The sequence below is a fragment of the Anabrus simplex genome, chromosome 2, assembly GCF_040414725.1.
Source record: "Anabrus simplex isolate iqAnaSimp1 chromosome 2, ASM4041472v1, whole genome shotgun sequence".
NCBI classification, from domain to species: domain Eukaryota; kingdom Metazoa; phylum Arthropoda; class Insecta; order Orthoptera; family Tettigoniidae; genus Anabrus; species Anabrus simplex.
The window spans coordinates 1,021,790,575-1,021,816,587 of record NC_090266.1 but is presented as its reverse complement, the minus strand read 5'-3'; the positions used below and the strand labels follow the sequence as shown (position 1 = coordinate 1,021,816,587).

The following is a 26,013-nucleotide window of genomic DNA, read 5'->3' as shown; positions in this document are numbered from 1 at the left end:
TAAAAGAATGTAATCAAGCTGTAACCATGTAGACTTGAGTATAATCTCATGAAAATTGAAGGACTTCTAACCAGCGTAGAGTATAACGTCAAATCATTGGCTTTTCAGGAAACACTAACTAACTAGTGACATCACATCTGTAGATTTTAAAAATTAATATATATTTTAAACCTGCAATTAACTTATTGAGATGTATAGGAATACCTTATTTATTTCCAATGACAGTGCATAATCCGTTAAAAAAAAAAAAAAACTAAAACAAGAATGTCATTGTTGCATTTTTGTCTGATAATTGTTATTTTATTCAGTTTCCCACATCAAAGTGCATAGATTAGTAAAAATCATGTATATTTCATGAATTACCCGTCACTATTATGTTAAAAATCTCCTTGATCTCTTATGTATGTATCAGAAAACTCTGACCTGTTACACTTTTCACCCTCCAGCCTGGAAGCCGACTTGAAGTACCTCTGACACTGATACAACAGTATTATTCATATTACATTGTACAGATAGGCCTAGCTCAAAATTGATAGTGACTTACTTGCTACGTTTTTGTCAGAAGTTCTTATACTGTCCACTGTATGCTCCACTACTAACAAAACTATGCATTAAGTTCCTCCGCAAGATTTTTTGTTGCTTTGAGTCTACTTGAAGGTGAAATCTAGTCATCTCTTTTGTTTTGTGAATGTTGTGATGATACTATCATAAAATATGCCTGTGCTTTTCAGTTGGTGCAGAACTTCCTTTTCTATGGACAGAACTGCCAAGTCTGAAAGTCGCTCTTGACTCTGTGTTGACCTATGATAAGTCTTAATCCTCCTGAGAGCTGAAAACGATCCTTCAACTAACGCTGTTGTGCTTGCAACAGTTACTATAAGTAAATCCAATTTGTACATTTCAGGCAGGGCTGTATCTAATTGTTTGCTTTTCAGGGAACTCACTAACTGATGAGGGTTATTGACCATAAAATTCGTCAAACTAATACAGCACAGTAAGTTTATTCTTCAATCATATAAAATCAAACAAATCTTTATAGGACAGTTAAAGATTTTCAAAAGCAGAATGAAAAAAATGTACTTTAGTATGTTTCATACTTCAGAGGATCCAACAAGGATGTAAACTGTAATTGGTTTTATGACCCAAATCGTTCATCTAATTGTACAGTAATGTTGTAAAAAATAGAGTGGTATAGGAATTTCCTTAAATTATTCGACCTTCTTCCTGACATTGTCCTTTAGTTGGTGGAGAGTCTCCGACACCATGATAGACCAGAGTCTCTGCCCAAGTTACGTCACACTTATTACAGAGGTTTAGTATCTCTCTTTTGATTTCCTGAACATTCTAGGAGCAATATAGTACGTCCAAATGCTTGGATTGAAGGACTTTGAAAAAGATATCAGTGAAGGTAAAAATGTTGCTAAAAATCAGTACCAAACAGGAAGTTTCAATGCTAGTTAGAAATTTCATGAGACCTTGGGCTGCTACTATTGTACACTGCCCCAGTTTGAGCTATCATCTAAAACACTCTGAAAGAATTCAAGGAATGAAGTGCAATGTTCTTTCACTGTGAGAACAAGACGAGATAAAAAACTCCACCGTGTTGGAGTATTTCTAGGCATCCTCTTTGCTGTAAATTCTCTCAGATCATAAGATCGTTTACAGGACTTCTGGAAAAATGTTCCTAATCCCGTTAAGGTCTGAAAAAATATTCTACATTCCTTGACACAGGAAAATGACTGAGACAAAATCAGATTAAGCGTGGATAAATATGGCCTTCAGAAAGAGTTCTTGTACTTGGGTTCATAATCCACTTGTGTGGCCGGCCATCACACCTGCTCCGGCGAACGTTTGTGCAACCAACCTGTAGTTAAGTCAAACTCAGTAACAACGTTTTACACATGTTCAAGCAAACCACTGGCTGTTCGATCTGCACTATCATCAGTGAAAGAAATTTACCTTTCGTGAACTTTACCACTTTCAAAATCAACGTATCTCAGAGTGGTTCATAGATGAGACAAATTCATAAAGTCTGAAGTCTCGTCAAGAAGAAGGGCAACAAAAATCGCGTGTTTTATTTCCGACTTCACTTTTTCCAAAACTACATCACTGACAGCCCTTATTAAGCCATTTTCTATTCTGTTTGAAGTTCCGCGAAACACAGGTGATGTTTCTAGGCGTGTACTTAATGTTGCATCGTAAGTGGCGAGTAAGTTCAATGCACCCAAATAAGCACCCCTTTTCAAGGAATCTTCACCCTCAGAATGTCCCTGAAATGATCATTCATGAGTAGCTAAAAACCACAACACCAATCAATCAATCAATCAATCAATCAATCAATCAATCAATCAATCAATCAATCAATCAATCAATCAATCAATCGTTTGAGCACCTCTCTGTTTTTTTGAACGGTTTAATTATATTTTACAGTGCTTGCAGGCAATTGAGCATCAAGCTGAATATCATTTCTAGATTTTACAAAAGTTCTCAGCTGTAACAGTGCAGAAATGTGTGACTACAATTTTTCATGCTTTTGTGGCACTGTGCAAGTTACTCAGATCATCGTAACCAGTGTCGGACCACACAGTTCAGTCTCTTGCAAAGAGTAAACATGACCAGAAAAACAGTTTATTAAATTTGGAACTTCCAGCAATCCATTCTGTTTTACTGTACTGTGAGGTTTGGAAACGATGAGCGTACTCTTGATTTTTGTTTTTATGCGTTTTTAAGGTTGGACATATCTGGAGAAGGTTTTCCAGATTGATCAATTTCTAGTTTCTCACATAAGCCTCCAGAATTAAATTGTTTCTCCAACAGTTGTTCAATCACACAAATTGAGTCAGCCATCATAAATATTATGATACAGTAGTTGAGAGTAAGAAAAATTATATTTCACTTAATACTTCTCCATAAATACACAAGTATGCACTCGTGACATAGGCTACTTAGAAGCACTGTCCACGTTGCACATTATTATTATGAAAATAATTAGAATGTATGCTCCTACAAACACACCACATGCTCCACTGTAACGCTGGTACCTACTAGTAGGCAAGTTTTTCTCACACGGTTACAGTTAAGGAAAAACTCATTTTCAATTCTAAAAGGCACTGGATATTCATACTTTTAAGAAGTTCTTCACTGCTGTTAGTTGTCACTCGCAAGAGCTGTTTCAGCAATATGCTAAATCACAGTAAATACGGCACTGCTGCACCATGCGCTCAACCTGCCTTGGCAGAAACAGGCAACTGCCACTGCTTTATCTGGTCTGCTGCGGCTATCATGTCCCCCCAGGATTTAAAGCTTTCAGGAGTGGAAACCAGGCTTTGTTTACCCATTCAGATTCCACCTTATGGTTGAAGCTGTTGGTGTACTTCAGGATTTCAATGGCATCCCTTTGTAGCCGGGTGTGATGAGATACTGACAGTACTTTGGTGTTGCTGTACTGTACGTCATGGCCAGCTAGCAGCGAGTGTTCAGCAACTGATGATCTTTCTGCTTGTCCCAGCCAGCTATGTCTGTTATGCTCCTTCAGTCGTGTGGCAATTCTGCGTTTTGTAGTGCCTATGTACACCTGGCTGCAGCTGCACGGGATCTTGTAGACACCTGCTGTGGAGAGAGGATGACACTTGTCTTTGGCGGACCTAGTAATTCCTGGATTTTCTTCGTTGGCCTATATATGGTTTTTATCCTCATGGGACTCAAGTAGCCTCCCTATTCTGTCAGTTGTCTTCCCAATATGTGGTAGAAAAGCTTTAGCTGCCAGCTGCTCCTCTTCTTTTTCCCTGGTTGTTGGATGTCTGGGATGGAGTGCTCACTGGATATCTTTTTGGCTGTACCTGTTAGCGAGTAGGGCAATACTGAGGTGGCTGATCTCCTCGTCTAAGTGCTGAGGTTGATAAATTATCCTTGCATGGTTAGCTAGCATCTTAATCACTCCGTATTTTTGTCGTGGATGGTAGTTGGACATCTTCTGATGATAGCAGTCTGTATGGGTTGGCTTGCGGTACACTGTGTTCCAAGTTTAAATCGGCCGTTTTCATTACCAGAACATTGAGGAAAGGGAGTTTTTCTTCGTTTTCTGTCTCCATAGTGAACTGAATATTGGTGTTGATACTATCCAGATGCTGTAAAAACAGCTGTAGTTGTTCCTATCCGTGGCTCCAGATTACAAAGGTGTCAGCTATGTAGCGAATCCACACCTTAGGTTTCAGCGGTACGGTCCTGAGTGCGGTTTGTTTCAAACCCACCCTCTCCCGAATGCAAGCTCACAGTTATGCGACCCTAACCGCAGGCCAACTCACCCGGTCCTGAGCTGTTGAGAAAGGAGACTCAGAGAAGAGGTGCAAGGACAGAAGAGGACCAATAGGGAAAATCTTTAGTATGGGACAGTTAATGAAAGACATTTGGAGTATAGCAAAGATTTAGTGATGACATTTCTCGATATAGTAAAAGCATATGATAGTGTACCCAGGGAAAATGTATGGGAAATTATGGTAAGAAGGGGAGTTGGAACACAAATGAAGGAAATTCTATAGGCAATGTAATGCATGGCATGTTTTAGATGTGTCCAGATCCAAGTGGGAAGGATGGAATGGTTTAGGAACGTTACTGGACTAAAACAGGGGAAACAGGCTGTCGGCACCATTATTTATGATGGTAATGGATGAAATTGTAAAGGAGTCTAAGGAAGCATTTGGTGAAAGATGGATGAAGGTAAGGCTATTTGCTGATAATATTGTGGTGTAGGGAACTAACAGTAAGGAAATACGAGAACAAATTAACACAATGAATGAGAAAATTGAGAGATATGTTATGAAATTCAGTGTGGAGAAGAGCAAGATGATGGTGATAAAAACCTTGAAACTGTTGAGAGTTTCAAATACCTAGGAAGTGAAGTAATGCAAAATGAAAGGCTGGATATACACTTTAGCAAAAGGGTTCAATAGGTGAATGCATTCTACTAGAATACAAGGAACACACTGTAGTTTGGAAGAAGCCAAGGAAGAGACGTAGGAGCAGGAACCAGCATACTGATGTGGGCAAGTTATCCTTCGTAAACAGGATCATAAAGGATTGGAATTAATTACTTGCAGCAGTCCTCGATAGATTCCCTTCTGGTACCAAATTGTTTAAGAAGATGATTAATGCTAGTGTAAAGTGAAAAGTAAATGCTGTAAATGATAGACAATGAATTTGTGATTTTCTGCTGAATTTAGAATGTTAAACTAGTAGTATTTCTTGTAATATTTTCTCTCCATGGAATTGCTTGTTGTACTCTTGTTGTTGTTCTTGTTGGGCAATTATGTTTTTAAATTTACTTTATCATCACTTGTAATATTAAGCTCGTAGTAAGCTCAACCTATAATACTGTAAGCCATAGTGTTAAATACTGGAAATACTTAAGTTGTGTATGATGATGCTGGATTTAGAATGTTAAACTAGTAGTATTTCTTGTAATATTTTCTTTCCATGGAAATGCTTGTTGTACTCTTGTTGTTGTTGGGTAATTATGATAACTTCACTTTATTATTACACTACTGTAAGTGACCATTGCCACAGGGATATTTCCCATTTGTGATGTATTTGTTAATAATAATAATAATAATAATAATAATAATAATAATAATAATAATAATAATAATAATAATAATAATAATACCATGAACCCATATTGACATATATGCAGTGGATACCTGAGCAGTGACTAGACGAGAGTAAAACTGAAGCCAGAGAGAGCACTTGAGGACGAAGTCAAGAAGGAAATTGGAACAGAAAAATCTGTAACCGTACATAAGTACAATCCCTGATTTTAGGTTAGGAAATGTTTGTATATGATGATCTCCTGATTTTACGTTAGGAAATCTTCACAAAATAATTCGTAATCTAAAGTAGTGAAAATCATGTGAGTTTGTTAAATGAAGTTAGTAGTTACTTAGTTACGCAATAGGCAATGTTAGTTAGGCAATAATGCATATGTGTATCATTATATTTTGTATAAATTTCTGTTTGGGTAAGAGTCTGTGCACATGGCCTAGCAGTGAAGATTGTGCAACCTGGGAAACAGTGACTATATCAGCAAAGACAGTTGAAGACATTTAAAGGGGTTGCAACAAGTGATTTAGAGACCCGGGATGGCAGGAAGTGTATGCTGAAGATGGTAATTCATCAATGTTGGTGAACACGCAAGATCGCTATTTGCGGATCGGCAGCTTGGTAACTAATCTGCAAGCTCTAATTTCGAATAAGGTTGCGTTGACCAAGAGACTCTTGAAGATGTGGCAGTAGGAGCGTTGCTTCCATGGACTTAGGCAGACGCTATGCCACGTGGAGGGAGCCTATATATAACATATGTACGTGTGCGCATGTGTAATGAGTTGATTACTATTAGTGCTAATGACCATTGCAGATGCTGTTCATGACGATTACCATTACGAAGTCTGTGCTATACGAGTTCTTTATGGTTGCATTACTGTACCATTACTGAGTTATGACGAGTGCATTACTTGGTACTTACAAGTTCCCAGTGAGCAGTAGTTGGAAGAGGACACATAGTGTTCTTTTGTAAGTCAGACTCTGGATTATTTTTCTCCAAGGAAATGCACACTGTGAGGTAGTTTATATGTGTAATCTGGAGGTAAGGTGGTGGTGTGCACAGAACTGATTGTGGCTAGATGAAACCGTAGGCCAAGTGTTTAATACTTGTTCATTCTTTGAATAATACGACAGGGTGGTTGTTATTTATTAATCTCACACCAGTCACTTTACATTGTAGATGTGAATGGTTTTATTTGAGGTGACGGATTGTTTTTTGTACAGTTATATGACGTGGTAAATTGATCCCAGCATCCGGGAGATAGTAGGTTCGAATCCCACTATCGGCAGCCCTGAAGATGGTTTTCCGTGGTTTCCCATTTTCACACCAGGCAAATGCTGGGGCTGTACCTTAATTAAGGCCACGGCCGCTTCCTTCCAATTCCTAGGCCTTTCCTATCCCATCGTCGCCATAAGACCTATCTGTGTCGGTGCGACGTAAAGCCCCTAGCAAAAAAAAAAAAAAAAAAAAAATTGATCCCACGGTGATGGTGCTATTTTGTTCAGGAAAATGAGGTTAAGAATGGACAGTCATCTTATTTGCATGAAATGATCAGTTAGAAGTGTGGCCTTCAGAACTATGGATAGTTGTGGTATATAGCTCGTAGATTTTGTTTGTGGATGTTTATATTGGTCTCATCACGTGATGATTATTGTTGGTGTGTGTGTCTTGTTTATCTTGTTTCCAGAGTAAATTCTAGTTGTGAAACTGAGAGCAAATATTTTATTGGTGGAGTAAGAGAAAACTTGGCATGCTATCCAAATTTAATTTCAGGGTTAAATAGTAACAGGTAAGGTAATGAAGCATGTTTGGAGCCTTGCCTTGTCAAAGTGATGATTTGCCTTGGGAGATGGAATTCCTTCATGGTTTACAGAGTCAATTATTCCTGTAAATCTTTTGCAGGTGGCACCCAATTTCATTATTTATATTTATTTCATTATTCATATTTTATTCCAGTTACCATTTAGCCATTTCATATTACAATTTTGCCATAAATGTTACAAGTTGAAAGACAGAATTGAGAGGAACAGACTAACATTGTTTGGAGATGTAAAGAGAGTATAGGAGGGAAGGCTACCAGTAAAGGTGATGGAGGCAAATTTTGAGGGAAAGAGAGCAAGAAAGATAGATTTGATGAAGACCAGTATCAGATGAAGGAACCTGGAGTAGAATAGAATTGCAGAAGTAGAATGGTAAATGGAGAGGGGAAGATGGAGAAGTACGATAAAGCTTAAACCCAGCTGGGGTTGGATAAGGGAGCAATGATGATGACATATCATCATTTTACTGAGCTGTCTAAAACAATGCTGAAGTACATATAAACTCCGGCCGGGCCACCCTGTCTTCAAATATGTCATTTTTATTTTGCATCATTTTGCATTTTTTGCTATTTCTCCATTTTAAGAGCATTTTTTAAAGTTTGGTAGATTTTTTGGACATATTTGAGAGAAATCGGCCTTTTAAGGTCACTTTTTCCAATTCAGTCATGTCACAGCTTTATATGAGGGAGTTACGTGTCTCAGAGTTAAGAACAAGCTAGTAGCTGACACAAGATAATTTAAAATATTTCAGTATTGATATTGAAAATCCACAGTCTGTTTCCAGTCATTCGACCGGGTCAGGAATGGAATGAATGAAGCTCCCATCTAGCGGCAAGGATAGGAATTGTGCCGGCTACCGAAGCCTATTGCACTCCTCTGGGGCAATGACTAATGAATGACAAATGAAATGAAATTATATTGGAGTGTGTTGCTGGCATGAAATATGACAGGGAAAACCGGAGTACCCGGAGAAAAACCTGTCCCGCCTCTGCTTTGTCCAGCACAAATCTCACATGGAGTGACCGGGATTTGAACCACAGAACCCAGCGGTAAGATGCCGGCGTGTTGCCGCCTGAGCCACGGAGGCTCTAGTATTGCTATTAGTGGTAAAAAATATATCTTGGATGCAGAAGGTTATGGGTGTAGGTATACAGATGCTCTTGTTTTCATCGCAAACCAGTTATTAGCGAAATGGCTTGTTACCTGCTCTGTTGACCAAGGTCAGCTGTGGCGGGGTAGAAAGGGGAAGGGGTGAATATTCTTGTCTCAGATCGGCATAGTTCATGACGAGAGATATTAGTTCACTGCTGCTTTCAAAATGCCTAAAATAAAACCGAGTGTGTCAGTGCATTTAAAACAACTAGTATCTGATTTCAAACTTGATTTGCTAACTCGGCGGGGCCACACAGTTTGGTCTGCCACTGCTAAGCAGAGTCCTGGAGGGGCGTGCCATTCCAGCTGATGAGTCCAAATGGCACGTCTGGACGAAACTCTGCATAATGCACACGGCCTAACCACCCAAAAGCTGGTTCTATTGCTGTGATTATAACTAGTATCTGAATTTGGTGACAATGTGTTTTCTACCGATGGAAGCATATTGTTTTGCAAACTGTGTGAACTAAAGTAGCTGCTAAAAGAAGATTTACTGTAACACAACATATCGGTCATGATAAATACATTTGTACTCCTCAGCGTGTTTCAAATAAACCTGCAGCTCAGCGCTTACTGTCTTCAGTTGCTCCACAGTTCAGTAAAGAATCGTGTGATGTATTTTTATCTGCAAACATTCCACTGTATAAACTGAACAGCCCGAAATTACATTGATTTTTGGAAAAAACATACGAATCAAGAAATACCAGATGAATCAACTTTCCGTAAGAATTATTTGCCACAGTGTTACGAAGACACATTAAACAAAATAAGATCTGAAACTCGCGGGAAGAAGATATGGGTGTCAATCGACGAAACTTCAGATGTATTGGGGCGTTATATAGCCAACGTTGTGATCGGAACTTAAGAAGTGCATACACCAGGTGAAATATTTTTATTAACTACCGAAGTGTTAGAAAAGACCAATTATTCTACCATATCAAAACTGTTTGATAGTGCTATGTTTCTCCTGTGGCCTGAGGGCATCAAACATGATGATGTACTTTTATTTTTAACTGATGCTGCACCGTATATGGTACAAGCAGCTAATTCATTGAAGGCACTCTATTTTAAAATGGTCCATGTTACATGCCTTGCCCATGGACTGCACTGAGTTTGTAAAGAAGTAAGGGCTCTTTACCCCTGTGTAGACAGGCTTATAGCGAACGTTAAGAAAGTTTTCTTAAAAGCACCCTCACGAGTTGCACGTTTCAGAGCTGAAGCTCCAGACATTGCATTACCTCCACAACCTATCATACCACGCTGCGGCACGTGGTTAAACACGTGTATGTATTATTGCAAAAACTTCAAGTCAGTGAAGGAAATAGTGGAGAGTTTTGACAGTGAAGAAGCTGCAGCAATAAAAATTGCCCAGGACATGCTATCTGAACCAAACAATGAAGGTAGTTTAGCATTCATAAAATAAAATTTCGCCTTATTGACAGCAACAATCACATCGTTGGAGAAAACAGGCGAAGAAATGGTCGATTCCATTTCCTTAATCAACCGGGTGGAAACTAGTCTCAGCAACAATCGTGGTGAAATTGCTGCGGGAACTGCATCAAAACTGAAAAAAGTGCTGGACAAAAACACCGAGTATAAAACATTATGCACAATCTCAGACATTCTTTCTGGTGAAAACTAGTGCATGGATGGTATTGAGGAGGATTTAGCACCAAACGACCTTCCTCACTTCAAGTACGATCCGATCACATTAGTTGATGCTGAAGGCAGCTTTTTGAGATATAAAAACTTGTTGGCTGATAACCACACATCATTTACATTTGACAACATCAGAATGACATTTGTAGTGCAGTGCAATTCAGACTAAGGTGAACATAAACCTTTTGTTAAGTGCTAGAAATCTATTTTGATTGACTTTTCAGTTTGAGCTTAACCCTTTAACGTCATTATTTTATGGTTAGTTTGCGTACATGAACAGTGGCTAAATATTTAGACACTTCAATAAAGTTGAATATGCTTCACAGAAGCCATTGATATTGAGCCGTATTGAATTTAGTGGTGTCTGCGGATGTTCAGTGGTTTAATATTAGGCCACTTTCTGTTGTGTGTGTCATTTCCTGCACTGTGCTGCCATTTGGGACGAAAGTAGCTAAATATTTAGACACTGAGTTCTTGCATACCTCGACGTATCACATGTGTATATTCTCAGTTTGTTGCTATATATTGAGTGTTTTTGGAGTGATTGCTATATTATATACCTATATTCATAATTTCATGTAAGTATAATGATTTTTAACTGTTGTCAATAATCCATGTGAAGCTAATGGCTAACAGTGCACATATCTAGCCACCACCCTATTGTTAGTAGAAATGAACAGTGGCTAAATATTTAGCCACCAGGTTCTGAAATTCATTTGAAAGGGTTTTATGAAAAAATAATATCAAATCAAATGACATCCAACTAACAGTACCCCTGCTACAAATAATGTTCTTCTAATAAAAAAAATTGATCACTCAGGGAAAATTCAGGTGGCTAGCCACAGACCTATAAAGCGTTAAGATGTCATTTTTGGAATATTGGTGATTTTATTATTATTAGATAATTTTCTCCATTTAATAGTGCATTTTTTGAATTTTTAGGTAATTTATTAAAGTCATTTTTGAAAATTTTACAGGCATTTTCTAACCTTTTTTATAGCATCAACATCCGGGCCAAAATGATGACCAATGTTTTAGTCAGAGTCAACAACGAAGATACAACAGTCTCAATGCATGCTTTCATTGCAATTGACAAAAAGAAAATAATGAAATGGCGTATGGCATTTACATACCTGCCAACTTTCGAAAAGAGAAATCCGGAAGATCATTAAGCGGAAAATTTTTACAACACGCGCATGCGTTGCAAAGTCTTGAGACATACTGAAAAAGGACGGCAAGGGGGGAGATTATAAACAATATTAATATAAGTCAAATATATGTTATGATCACCCCTGAAATGAAATACTTATACAAAGTTACATCTTGATGAGTGTTCATCTGTTTCCACTTAACACTGGGAACACTTTCCATGATTGTATAAAACAAGGAATTTAAGAAGAACATGCCTCCCTAAAAGACAGATAATATTGTTTCTTAGTTGAACTAATTACGAACACCACTAAAAATACTAAATCGATTACAAATTCGTCACACAATTCCACGAGATTCAGAACTACCGCCAATGTTACACCTACATACAAACAAAGCCTTTCACAACTGCTACGAAGGACGACGCAGTTACTAAAGTTGTTATATCACAGAACACCAATATATAAGTGTTATATATAAATTCACAGCATGCTAATTTTCACAGATTTCTTTCCTTCAAAATCACAGCCTGCTACTTGTACAGAAACATCTCAGTGAATGAAGTAGCAGTTGAGGTCGAACAGGTGACAAAAGCATGGTGATAATCGATGTGATTATTGATACATTTACCGGTCGAATTTAGAACACTACATCTAGTATTACCAGCTACTATCGAAAGTCAAACAAATCCGATTTGACCGCAGAAAGTGAAACCAAGCGCGGATATTCAAAATCCGTACAATGACGTTCATCCGTACAGTCGTAAAACACACTCAAAATCTATACACGTTAAGGAAAAACCGGAATACTTGGCATGTATGCTTTTGGTGCTGGGAGTGTCCGAGGACAAGTTCGGCTCGTGGAAACAGAACTGAGGATATGATAAAGTAATGTGTAAGAAAGATATGGAAAGCTAACAGGAATAGGAAACACTCATAGAATTTACAGGCAAGTACAGTATTAGCAGTAGCTAAACACTAATTCATTTTTCCCTACTCTTGGGAGGGCAGAGGCACCACACCGATGAAAGTCTTCACACTTCTTTTTAAAATTTTTTTAAAAAATGATATTTGTTCAAGGTGTTGACCTTTGTAGATATTATGCCACTACTTTCACCATATGATACAAACCTGCGTGTAAGTGGAATTGCGGAAGTGTAGAGTGTTGAATGTGAGGAAAGGAACATTAAGGACGACACTAACACCCAGTCCCCAGGCCAGGGATATTAATCATTACAATTAAAAACCCCTGACCCGACCGGGAATCGAACCCGGGCCCGCTGGGTCACAGGCGGACGCGTTGCCTCCTACACCATGGGGACGGACAAGTCTATACATACTTGACTTAGAAATTCATGAAACTTGTCAGGAATAAATGGGTATTCACAGAATTTTCTATGATACCAACTACTTTTTTTGTTTGCTAATGGCTTTACGTCGCACTGACACAGGTCTTATGGCAATCATGGGATAGGAAAGGCCTAGGAGTTGGAAGGAAGGAGCTGTGGCTTTAATTAAGGTACAGCCCCAGCATTTGTTTGGTGTAAAAATGGGAAACCACAGAAAACCATCTTCAGGGCTGCTGACAGTGGGATTTGAACCCACTATCTCTCGGATGCAAGCTCACAGCCGTGTGCCTCTTACCGCACAGCCAACTTGCCCATACCAACTGCTATCGGATCTGCAGTGAACTATTACTAGGCCTAATATATGTAGTGAATTAAGTCTGTCTGCATTTGGACAAACATCAGGACAAGGGAATTATAAATAAATACATGGGTGAAGCAAAGCAAAACTTTTCCAAATTAATAATAATAATAATAATAATAATAATAATAATAATAATAATAATAATAATAATAATAATAATAATATGTATATACTGTATATTGTCTGGGCGGGTTACCTCACTATGGTAATAAAGTAGACTGTACAGCCAACATCTCAACTCTGAGTGATGAGAGACAGTAAGTAACTCAACTCCCTAAATGGGGTCAACAGCTTTGGGCAGATGAGTCACTTTAGATGGGGTGATGGTCCCCTGGGTGGAAGAAATGTCACCTGAATGCATAATGTGCAGGATGCTGGAGTTTTAAGTTTTCAATTTTTTAATTTTTATTTAATATTCCCAGCTTTCACATATTAGAGAACATTTAAAAGTCATTTTTCTAAAAATTGGATGATTGGTTTCTAAATGAGGGCCTGGTACCATACGGTACCGCACGGCATTTGACACACCTTTTGAGTGAAACATAAAAATTGTTACCTCGTCATAATACCATAAAATTTAATGCTTAATATTGTTACAGAGTATCACTTACAAATTGCTTAGCAATAAACAAAAGAACCAACGGTACTTATAGGTTCATTTGTGACATCCCTTCGGAAATTCCAAAAAATAACAGTAGCTCAGATGTGACGTATCTTTAGGAAATAGGACTACTACTACTATAAACTTCAGTTTCACTAGTCTGGAGTGGCAACAAGTAGTTTATACAGACGCCCACATTACACTTCACGCATTCTGCGTGGCAACGGGATTTGCATCCAGCGGCTGCACAGCACCTGTGTTGGTTTGTTGGAGCGATATAGTGATGTAGGTCATTGAATCTCAAGGTGTCAGATACTCTACAAAGAAGTGTGAACAACTGTATAACAGGCTACAATTTTTGGAAGGTTTTGTGAAAAACTACCTTTTGTAACTGGAACCAGAATTCCATGTCATACGGAATCAGTAATAGTCTTCAAGCTTACTGGGAGACCATCACTCTACATCACCTCCATATTGTTTGCTCACTGTTCCAGGGTTTAGGGTGAAAATCCAGAAGAGAGTGCCCCTCCTCCAGGTGGACCCATGGAAGTACCAGGCTTACTTCTGTCTAATTTCCTCTTCCTCGAGATTTTCTACTTAACTTAATTATTTATTATCACATACCGGTAACATAATAAATGAGGTGCCTAATATCAAACACAGACATGCACCACCCATATCAAAACTGAGTTAAGAATATAAAATTATAGTATTTTTAATGCTCTCTCTGAATTAGTGGCCCATGTCTTTCATAAACAAATATTTGTACTTTATTTTTAACAAAGAAATATGCAGTCTCTTTCGTAATTGGACACCTCCAAACAGAGTTTCTATCAAAAACGGACATGACCGTTTCAGCCAATCAGATTGCTACAAGTGACATCAAACTGGCATGGCGACCATTTGTTTACATTCTCTTGTCGGTGCGTGCTTGTAAGTTTAGTGCTCATGTTTTTTCACTGTTTTACTTATAACATAAGTATTTGGGAAAATATTTTCGTTTAATATGGAAGGCAATGTTTTGGAGTGTCCACCATAAGTGGAATTGCAAGTAAAGGGAGCTTACTTTAGGCACATTTTTAATACCAGGTTAAATTGTGGGTTTTCTTCTCCATGCACAGATGAGTGCACTACATGCATGGAACTAGAGCAATGTATTAAGTTTGAAAAGAATGAAGAGGAAATAAGAACCTTAATTTTGAAGAGAACTATCCACAAAAAACAACCAGAGAATTTTTATCGACAACTGAAGAAAAAAGAAGAGGACTGTCTTTTAATGTCCTGTGGTTGCCCAAAGAACCTTGCTTTGCCAAAATTAACTGATCAGTCGGCTTATTATTCCAGACAACTTTACTGTCTGTTGCAACAGGCACATCTCAAAGCAAGCTGCGCCCTGACAATGTGTCTGTTTATAAGTGGCTGGAGAATGAGGCAAAGAAATGAGAACTGATATTTCCAGTTATTGGAAACTCATATTTGCCGTCAGACAGGACTTTTGGACTCATTGAGAAAGATCTGAAGAAGATGATGACCACAATAAGTTCAGATGAATATCATGTTAGTTGTTAACAAAGTATAAGATTAAACTTATTTCTTTCATATTTTCATTACATTTCTTTTAAAACAGAAGTTTACTATCATGGCATCCCGCAACTTTGTTTCAAAATATTGGGATAGTTTGTTTCAAAAGTGGACAATTACATGGATGTTTGTATCAAAATCGGACAAAAGTCAATCTTAGTTTCAAAAATGGACACCGTCATATTTGAACGTGTTTTACATTGCCTTAGAATGAAATTCTTAAGTGTCGACAATGGTTTTCTCGTTCATAGGGCTGGCAATATGGCACACAAAAAGTTTCACACTCGTATCAGGAGGTTAACATAGAGAAACAAAAATGTGGCTCTACTGAAAAATTAACAAAATGGCTTTTGTCCATGTTTGATACTAGGCACCTCAAATAATGAATTACATAACTCTGTGCGTGTCATAAATCAACTTCTACTTACAATCTTAATAAAATGTCAGCCTTGTCTAATAAGATAATAAGATTGTAAATAGAAGAGTGTAGTTTTGAATTGATTTATGACACACATTATATATCATTTAAGAGATGTTTAGAATTAAATATGTTGTACAGGTTACAAGAGGTCTTGTTAAGAATGTGATTGGTATTTAATAATAATTAAAAGTAAACAGGTCCAAGAGATATTTGGTAGTTCAAGTAAACCGCTGAGGAAGAGGACACGGAGGTCCTCAAAACATATACCATGTATTATGTGATGATAAATAATTAATTAAGTAACCTTAAGCATTGACAATGTTGTTTTCAAATAAAACAGTGAATTTACTGGAGTAGAGATTGTAGTCAGTATGGACCAATACAAAACTAAACCACAAACCACAATGGTTAAGTTAATAAACTCAAAAATCTTGGCCATTCTCTCATCTCGTTCCCATCTTCTTACAAACCTCACGAGGATAGGCTTTGATATTTCAAATTTACTTGTTGGGAGTCAGTCGTCTGCATCAATACTTTTCTTGTTAATCTTGACTCCCAAGGCTGTTATACAACCTTAGAGATTATGTCATAGAGAACTTTATCACTATATCACCATTTCCCGGAATCCATGTATCTCAATGATATTTTCTTCTCTGGAATTGTTTCTAGTTTGAGGAGCTGAACTTCCTCAGAAGAGCTTTCCACACTCTCTTACATGCTCATCCAATTCCTTTGTTGTTTGGAAAAAAGCAATTTCTGTACTTCAAACAATTTGCTTATGAAGTTCATAGAGTCCTTCATCTCCATATTTTCTTTTAGTAATTGACAGAGTTAAGTTGTCAGTTCAGATTCTCGTAAATTAAGGAGTCAATTTTAGCAATTAAAGTGTCTAATTTGTTGCCAATATTAGCCTGTTGTTTTCGTCCAGTTTTGAGGTTAGGCCTAAATATCGCAGGCATTTGAATATTACACATACTTTGTTATCACACACTGCTTTTTCATACTGTTCATTTGGTAAATTACTGCATCCCTTGTGCATCCACTTTTTACAAACACTGCACAAGATAGAATGCTGTCATTCTGATACTTTTCTTGCTCCACAAACCACACACGAACTGTTTACTGCCTGTCATTTTAAGTTGTAACTACATTTTCTAATCCTTTATCTGCTGTTATGATAGTAATGTCATCTGCATAGAGTACAGGCTTGCCTGATAAGTTCCCAGGAAAATAATTAATATATACAAGAAAAAAGAATGGCCCGAATATTGACCCTTGGACTACTTCTGTTGTTACTTGGAGTAACTCCAAGTGTTGATTGTCAATCGTTGCCTTTTGGCTTCAATTAGTATCTCATGTGATACAATATCAAAAAGATTTGCTAAGATCAATAAGCGTGGCACCAGTAATTGTGAGGGACTCAAAATTATTTATTACTTCAGAGATAACACATTCTACAGCTTTAGTAGTTGATTTTCCTGCCCTGAAACCAAACTGGGAAGCGTTCATTAAGTAGTTGTTCTTGAAGTATTTTGGAAGTTGTACTTTCATACAATGTTCTATTATTTTTGATAAGATTGGGAGAAGTGCTACCAGTCGGTAGCTGTCTGGACTATTTCTATCCCCTTTTTATAAACTGGAACTATTATTGTAATCTTCAGACAGCCTGGAAAAACCCTTCCTTGAATACCCAGTTTATGACTGTAGTGAGGGGTAGTGTTGGCTACTGAATGCATGATTCGAAGCAGTGTATCGATTCATTCAAGTGTCCGAGTGAATCGATTCACAGGAAAGGCGAGCTCACGGCTCACGATTCAGCTTACTCCCAGCGGACAGTGCTGAGTGGCGCACTCACTGGATGTTGACGGGGAGCCGAGCTTCCGCTGCAGCGAGACAGTGTATCATGGCACATCGAAAGAATCGTGAACGAGCCGGCTCAGTGAGACACAAGATACACACGGCTCCTTCGGCTCACTGGACACGCGGAGAGCCGAGCTTCCGCTGCAGCGAGGCATACAGTGAGACATGCTAGACTGAAAGAATCGTATGCTATAATGGACTCTCGAGCTCAGCTCATTTGAAAATAATACCCATTTGCATTCACTGTCCTCTTCTTACAGGGAGGTTTAAATAATAGATGGATTTATTTGCAGTGTTAAAAAGGTAGTCACAACATAATTCTGAAGTAGCTAGTAAGTAGGTAGGCTATTAGGTTATACTATTTATTAGTTTAATGAATCTTAGTATTATAACTTAATTGACTTTTGACAATTAAACTCGACTCTAGCCTGCCCTATGACTATGAGTCATGCTCATGACCACTCAAAAGTACCTGTTTTATATTGGGAAGAACGGCTCAGTATTTTCTCAGTTCATATGTCACATCGTTGCACAAGACTTCAATCATATGTGGACAGACGCAATAACAGTATGTTGAATCAGAAAACCAGCGGGCTACTGTACATCTCGAGTAGCCTATACAAAATATGACGATTTAAAAAAATCCTCAGCTGATAGAAAAATACTTTTTAAAAAAGACTGAGCGAGTTGTCGTGCGGTTAATATCGCGTGGCTATGCGTTTGCATTCGGGGGGTGGTGGGTTCGAATCCCACCGTCGGCAGCCGTTAAGATGGTTTTTCCGTAGTTTCCCCATTTTCACACCAGGAAATGCTGGCTCTGTACCTTAATTCAGGCCATGGCTGCTACCTTCATAATCCTAACCTTTCCCACCCTGCGTTGCCGGAAACCTTCGATGTATTAGAGTAACTAGCATTTTTTCTAAGAAAGGAGTTCATAGTATGAAGACCAGATGGCAGCTGCGAGCACTGAATGCTGTTGCTGCTGTCTTACCAGCACATACTACACTGATGCAATAGAAGCGGTGACCAATGAGCCGTGAATCGGATCACTGTATCGATTCAGTAACGTGAACGGAATCAAATGAATCGATTCAGTAAAATGAATCGAATGTCCCATCACTAGTGAGGGGCAGCATTATTAAATCAATATTTTCTTTTAAAAGGGAGCTGGAGAAACCTGTTTTAGAATAAGTTCTGTAACTATTTTTTCAATATCACCCAGTGTTACTTCTTCCCAAGTGAATTTTGATCTGTCAGTTAAATTACCTCATTGGTGCTGCTGGTGATCTAACATATTCATGACTGTAAGCATAGCTGTAGGTTGAGTCTTGACCCTGTCTACAGACTGATTCCTAGGATTGGCAATATTTTGGGCTGAGTTCACAAAAAGGTAATTCAAAACATCTGGTTCAATGGGTACTGGTTCCTTTCTTACCATCCTGTTTATTTCCTTATTTATAACTGCCCAGGTAGCTTTTACACTTGTTTTTACAGTTTCTAATAAAGTTTTGATTGGTCGTAACTTTTGCCAATTTAATTTCCCTCCGGCATATTTGCTTTATGTTGTTGTCGTTGTACCTACCCTATCTTCTGAACTACCCTTCTTAGATTTTTTATAAGTTGTTTCACAGTGAATGAGAGAGCAATTGTGTCCTATGTCAGGATTTACTTTGTACAGTATAGCTACAAATCCTTTCACTCAGTCTGTCATAGAAGCAGCCCCCCCCCCCCCCCCCCACCTCATACACACTAACACAATACTTCCATTGTAATTCATTATGGATCACATACTTATTAGTCACATGAAATACTTCTTATCCAGTGGCTCACTTTGGTAGCTCTATGCAAACAAAGAATGCACAATTACATCTCCATTGATATAGATCATCATCATCATCTTCTTCTCCTCCTCCTCCCACCCTCCTCTCTGTTATCTGAGGTCGAGTGAGCAGTACGTAAAGACTGGTGGATTTAAGGATAATGTTAGTTTTATGCTACCCATGTATCAGTCAACTAAGGTTATTAAATTATAATCGCATTACACTTACAACAGATATTTGTTCAATCTATGTGAATAACACATCACCATAGCAACATAAACATAGGAAGCCATTACTCACTCTCTAGCATCATGATGAGGCTTGGCCACTGCTGCCAACCCCGTGCACCCACACTTCTCCCACCATAGCATATTTTACATTGAAAAGACAACATCCTCCCACCTTGATATGGTTGTTAACAAATCAAAAAGCACATGTAAAAATAAAGTTATATACATACAAGTCAGAATACATACAAAAATGAGGGATATACAATACAATGAAAACCTACAGAATAATAAGATCAACAATTACAAATCTAATCTTTCAGGCACCTTTATCTGCCTGCCATTCCTGGTACTCCTTGGTATTCCTTCACTCTCAGGAATATCCTGGGATTCATCAGTTTTATCTCATGTCCTAACTTCCTCTACCTAGTCAGATGAAAACTTCTATGGGCCTAAGTAAGACAGATGTTGCATTCAGTCTGCAGCCGTACTAAATGAGTGGCATTATGCCCGGCAAAATTTCAATAAGTCGTCCCAAGGGCCAATAGGCGGCACATGTGAATAAACAAATCCAAGCTTTGGTAGCACCTTTCAGATAGAGTGGCCCCGCAAGATCAACTCCTACCACTTCGAACACAGCTGAATCCTTAATTTGGTCCATTGGTGGTGATGCTGTAAGGGCATTTAGATTATGTCCCACCTGTCTTAAACATACCACACATTTTGAGAGTTCATTTCGGATGGTATTCCTGGCTTTCAAGATCCAAAACTGTTCTCTCAAAATGTTAATAAGTGTTTTGCTCCGACATGCAAGTACTTCTTGTGTTCACTCAAAATTAACCGGTGAATCACTGGATGAGAGGTTGGCAGGAGCATAGGTGCACAAAAATATTCCTTATCTTGCCTATTAACTAGTTTTGTTTTAAGTCCCAGAATCCCTTCATCATCCTTAAATACCTATAAAGCAGTGAGGCATTTGTCATCCTCTGAGATGAACAACTTTTTGTGTCAGATGTATTACTACTTTTTCTGCCATACAGATCTCTTCACATGATAATTCTCCCCTCCTCATTGATCCTGAGTTCTGTGAGTTATGGGTGAACCTCCTCATCCATGAATCACCTGCTCGTTCACGACTATCTCTCCTGAAAGCCAATCTCGTGGAGGTTCTTTCAGCCAATCTGGTCCCTCCCACCATTTCAAACTTAACAGTTCGTCTGCCCGGCACCCTCTTGAGACAAGATCTGCGGGATTCTGATGATCAGGCACATGTTTCCAGGATTCGGAAAGAATAAGACTTTGTATTTCCTGAACTCTGTTGTTTAGAAACACTGTTCAATTGTCTTGTTTTTGGATCCAGGTCAAAACCGTGGAAGAATCTGTCCAGAAATAAAAGTCAATATCCTTCAATGTAAGCCCATCTCCCACAGATTGATATAATCTGGCTCCTACCACCGCAGCAATCAACTCCAATCGAGGAATGGAGACAGCTCTTAATAGGAGCTACTCATTCTTTGGCAGCTAGAAGACATACCTTCACTTCATCATTATTCTGTATTATAAATACAACCGTTCTGTAGGCTAGCCCACTGGCATCACAGAAGGTGTGGATACTTACTTTACTGTCCCTTACAGGAAGAAGTTGTTGTTGATAAAATCAGAATACTTGCAATGGATGAGACATCTGACAGTGTTGCTTATGATTAAGGCAATGATTTAGGTGACGTTACGTTACATGTGTTACATTTTGAGACGATGACTCAGTACTTATGGTAGTGCGCAGTGAGTAGAGGATTTGTCTCCATCAATAGAGGCTCCTCTAGGCTTTTCAGAAGTTTATTTGACAGATGTATATACAAGCTGGGAAATCAGTAACATCCATAAGTTGGATGGATCTTCTTCAGCAGCAGTAATGAACGAATCCCGCAAAAGAGTAAATACGCTCCTAATAATAGTTCCAGATTCTACCCACGTTCTAATGTTTCTCACCACAGTTTGGCTCAGACCTGGATGTTACAAGGGTGAACACATCATCTGAGAGTTGTTTCATGGACTCTAAATCTTCCAAACTGGATGAGAGCCAGAACAATACAATATCTCTCTTATCTTGAATATAATGGGAGATACTGAGTAAAAATGCAAAGTTTTATAAGGTATGAAATATATCCAGGACAATCAGCTCATTTCAACTATTCCTGACCTGTTTTCAATATAGAAATTTTTACAGTGATGTAAAAATATTTGCCATACAAATTACTCTGAACCTTTTGTGTTTCATCTTGTTTAAACTACAACTTGCAAGGTTTTCTTTTTGCTTGCAAAGGGTAGTACCTCGCAAATTCACATGCTCGTTCAAGTTTGAGACCTTGTATGTCATATCTCAACTGTGCTGCAGCTTCAAAGAGTGCAGTTTACAATACAGAAGGTAGCCAATGTAGGACTTAAAATATTTCAGTTCTTTATACCTATGAATATTCTCTTTTCTCCAACAGCATATTGAATGAAGATGTAAAATAAAAGGTCAGCTAACCTACCCAAATCACCAGACTTATGTTTGTTAAGTACAATGAACAGACTAGGAACCAAAAGATGAGTAGTTTTAATCCAGTCACAGTGACTTGCCACTTGATAAAGTCTATAAAAGCATGCACACACATGCACGCACGCACAATCTCAATGTTCACACAAAGTAAATAAAAATAACTTACCACACCAACATGGCACATAAGGACTGAACTATGTGGATGAATAGATAATGCTCGCCTGTAGTGCAGCTCAGCTAGCAAATATCGCTCTTGTTTAGAGAAGATGGTTCCAATTCCATACCTTGAGAAGACAATATTAAAAAGAGAACTATAGAATATTTGAAGAATAAGTACATATACATCAAAGAAAATAACTTGATAGAACTTCAAGTTGCCTACGTATTACTGCCAGGTCTGTCTGTACACAAGACCTGCAAGTTAACTGCAGCTCATTGTATGTAGCACTATGTGTATAGTAAGCAGGCAATATCTTAATTTTATCAATGACTACCAAATTTATTTCAAATGTAGAAAATTAACACCATCCTCCATAGTACTTTGCTCTCAAAGTTGCAACTTCTTATACTCTTGCTAGCTTTAGTCTTCATTTTGAGGAAGCTAAATTTAGAGACTGTTACCAACCTCTGATACATTAAGTTTAGTTTTAATGAAATGCAGTACTACATAGAGCATATAAAATACAGTATTTTCTGAGCTTCATTGTCACATGATGGATCCTTGTTTGTGATCAATGACAATCTAGAAAATATTTTCTTAAAGCACTTGATATTCTAAGGTAAAAATGCCGAGTATATGACTGCCCTCGGGACTGAAAATCAAATCACCCATCTCGGATAGCAGCATTAACTACCAGGATAGAACGCATGCAAAGTGATACACTGAACTCTTTTATGTTGCACTGGTTATCTAGTAGAACTGGTTCACATTCCATCCGAAGAGCAGTGGATATGGAATGATTATTGAGGGTGGTCACATTTTCAGCTTTTTCATATCGGAACACAGAAAAAAATGCTCTTGTTTTGGTTTTTGTATTCCTAGATCAGAGCAACCTCGTCATCTACCATACTGCTGACGTAATTGACGGACATGCCACACTATTACATAACAATGCAGTTCCCATAAGAAAAATCCTGAGTTTGAGATCTAATTCTGTCAATTTTGAATCAGGAACACATGATCAGAAAAACCCCAAGAAATGGCTGACACAATTTAGTCAGCATTTTCTTCAAGATGCTATTCAGACTGTTAGTCAATTGTCAGGCTCCTTACCAACGTTCTGGGGAGCATGAATAATTCTAGCTTCAGTATCAATTTTCATAAACAGTAGAATTTTTTATGGCATCATGGGTTTCAATGACACCTCACCTTTAGCGTCACGTATTCTGAGGTACCAATATATTCCTCATAAGAAATGCTTAATACTACACAACAGACATACACATTTAACTCATAAACGAGGGTGGCGCAGAAAATAATGCACCACAATTTTTTTTCTCAGCCCCCAACAATGGTACAAATACGAAACTTTAGATGTGAATTCTTTGAAGTTTTCAGAATGTGTGTGCAAAGTTTCCGCTTCTTCCAACAGATAGTGTACTTGCAGCAATGATTCAACATGGTGTCTGTAAGTGATGTATGTTACAAGCAACGTATCATTGAATTTCTCACTGCGGAGCAAGAAACAGTAGGAAACATTCACAAACGTTTGTGTGCAGTTTATGGAGCACCAGAAGTCAACAGTAGTACAGTTATACCAATATAAAGGGTCTGTTATTGGACATTATAAATTTTCCAGCTAACTCATTCCTGGTTGCCAGGTCATATAACGGGAAGGAGATTACATGGAAAAATAGGGAGTATAGAAGAAACATAACACTTTCTTGCGGATAAGTTTCAATGTGTTCAATAAATAACTGTTGAAGAAAAAAACAGTGGTGCATTAGTTTCTGGGCTACCCTCATATAACATCATTTTAAACTAGAGTTTGGATTAGGAATTCTATCATCTGAAGAAATGTTATAAATGCTGCTAAAGCTGAAGACTATGTGGGTAACAGTGATGATAATTTCATCCAAATAGCTACATAAATTAGACTGTGATATTCTGAATCAATGTGCCTATCTAGACAAGGTATATTTATGGCTTCTAACGAGCTGTTCAATTTTATTTCTAAGGACCCGATAGTTTTCAAAGTCACTTTGGAGTTTGTTTAAAGCATTGATAAAGTGCATTGCGGTGGGCCATCATGTTCTTAATTTCATTATTTAGTCCAGGACAAGATGGACGAGTAACTTTTATCTTTACATGTAATAAATATCATTTTTGGTCCGTATTGATGATATTAGATTGAAATAATAACATTAAGTTATTTATTAGACCACCTAATCAATACAAAATCGTCTTGGATGATTTAGCTAACAAATTTATGTAAATCATCCAAGACGATTTTGTATTGATTAGGTGGTCTAATAAATAACTTAATGTTATTATTTCAATCTAACTTTTATCTGTCGTTTAGGGGCGTGTTTATCGTAAAGAGCGATTACAAGGGAGTTAAACTTGTCTATTTTCACATCTATATGGTCCAATAGGAGTATATCATTCCAGGATAGATTGTAAGCATCATGTCTTAACTCGACCATATCAATGTCTTTTGTGTTTCTGGAAATAACATAATTAGGTTTATATTTTGGCATTCAGAGGGAGTGGGATCGGTACATAAGGTCATAAGTGGAGATGGCTGGGAATGGAATTTGGCCGTGAGGGCTGGGTTATTTGTCACAATGTGGTCAATGAGCGTGTGTGTTGCGTAGTTATTTGTATAAGTGTGATTCGTAGGCTCTAGACAAAGAATGGTCATATCACAGGAAGAAAACATGTCAATAAATTGTTTAGTTTTGTATGTTTTAGTAAGTAGGTTAGTGTTAAAATCTCCTATGGCAATAATATGCCTGTAATTAGGCCGCAGGTCAAGTAAACAGAATTCAAATTCAGTCATATTTGTTTTTTGGGTGGCTTGTATAAGAAAACTGTAAGGAGTTTCTGTTGGCTAACACGAGAGGAGGCACGCAGAAAGACCGCAGCAGTATTTGTTTGTTTGCCAATTGTTAACTGACTGTTGTACGGCTCTCTCACCTCAATCATATCCTACTAGGAGGTATGGGTAGCACATACAGCATTGTCGATCAATCAGTCATTATTTTGTTAATGTGGTGATTGAAAGTGTAAATTAACGGTGCTTTCGATCGCGCGCCCCCTGTGGCATACCGAGTTCCTGACATTTATATTACTGCTTATTCCTGTATTTTCATTGTTTTGTTTAGTTAGGGGATTGTATCTTTGACTTCACAATGGATCAGAAAGAACAGGAAAGAATAAATAAACATCTTGAGTGTGTAGAAAAGGAGACACAAAATGAAGCACTAGCAGGACCTACAACAGTGTTGACTACTCACAGAACTTGACCGTCATCCTTAGATTCAGATGGTACGCCTCAAACACATTGCTAATTTAAACTTTCAATCACCGCATTAACACCATCATGACTGAGGGATCGACAATGCTACATATGCTACCCAATACCTCCTAGTACGATATGATTGGGGGGAGGGAGCTGTACAATAATCACTTAAAGGAGAACACAACACAAAAATCAAGTTGCCTCAGAATCAAAGAGTGTATCGGACAGTGTTCAACTATATATTTGCTTTTGCTGTGCGCTGCTCCGCAGGCCGGTGAACTAAGGAAACAAGAGTAGCTGTGACGTTACTGCGCTGCAAGCGCTGAGCGAGCCATCCAGTTGATTACTGCAGTACGCGCTCAGACACTCTTCCGTTTACTTGAAGTGTTGTTTATTATAGTGCAGTGACTGT

General features: G+C 38.1%; 1 protein-coding gene across 7 annotated transcripts in view; it reads right to left on the bottom strand.

Moving 5' to 3' along the window:
- Positions 1-26,013, bottom strand: part of Cdc27 (cell division cycle protein 27) — a 507,070-nt gene that overhangs the window by 43,467 nt on the left and 437,590 nt on the right. For all 7 annotated transcript variants that reach the window (XM_068226370.1, XM_067141899.1, XM_068226371.1 and 4 more), the window contains one exon: positions 22,304-22,421. In XM_068226370.1, coding sequence (XP_068082471.1) covers positions 22,304-22,421 — 118 coding nt within the window. The remainder of the gene's footprint in view (positions 1-22,303; positions 22,422-26,013) is intronic.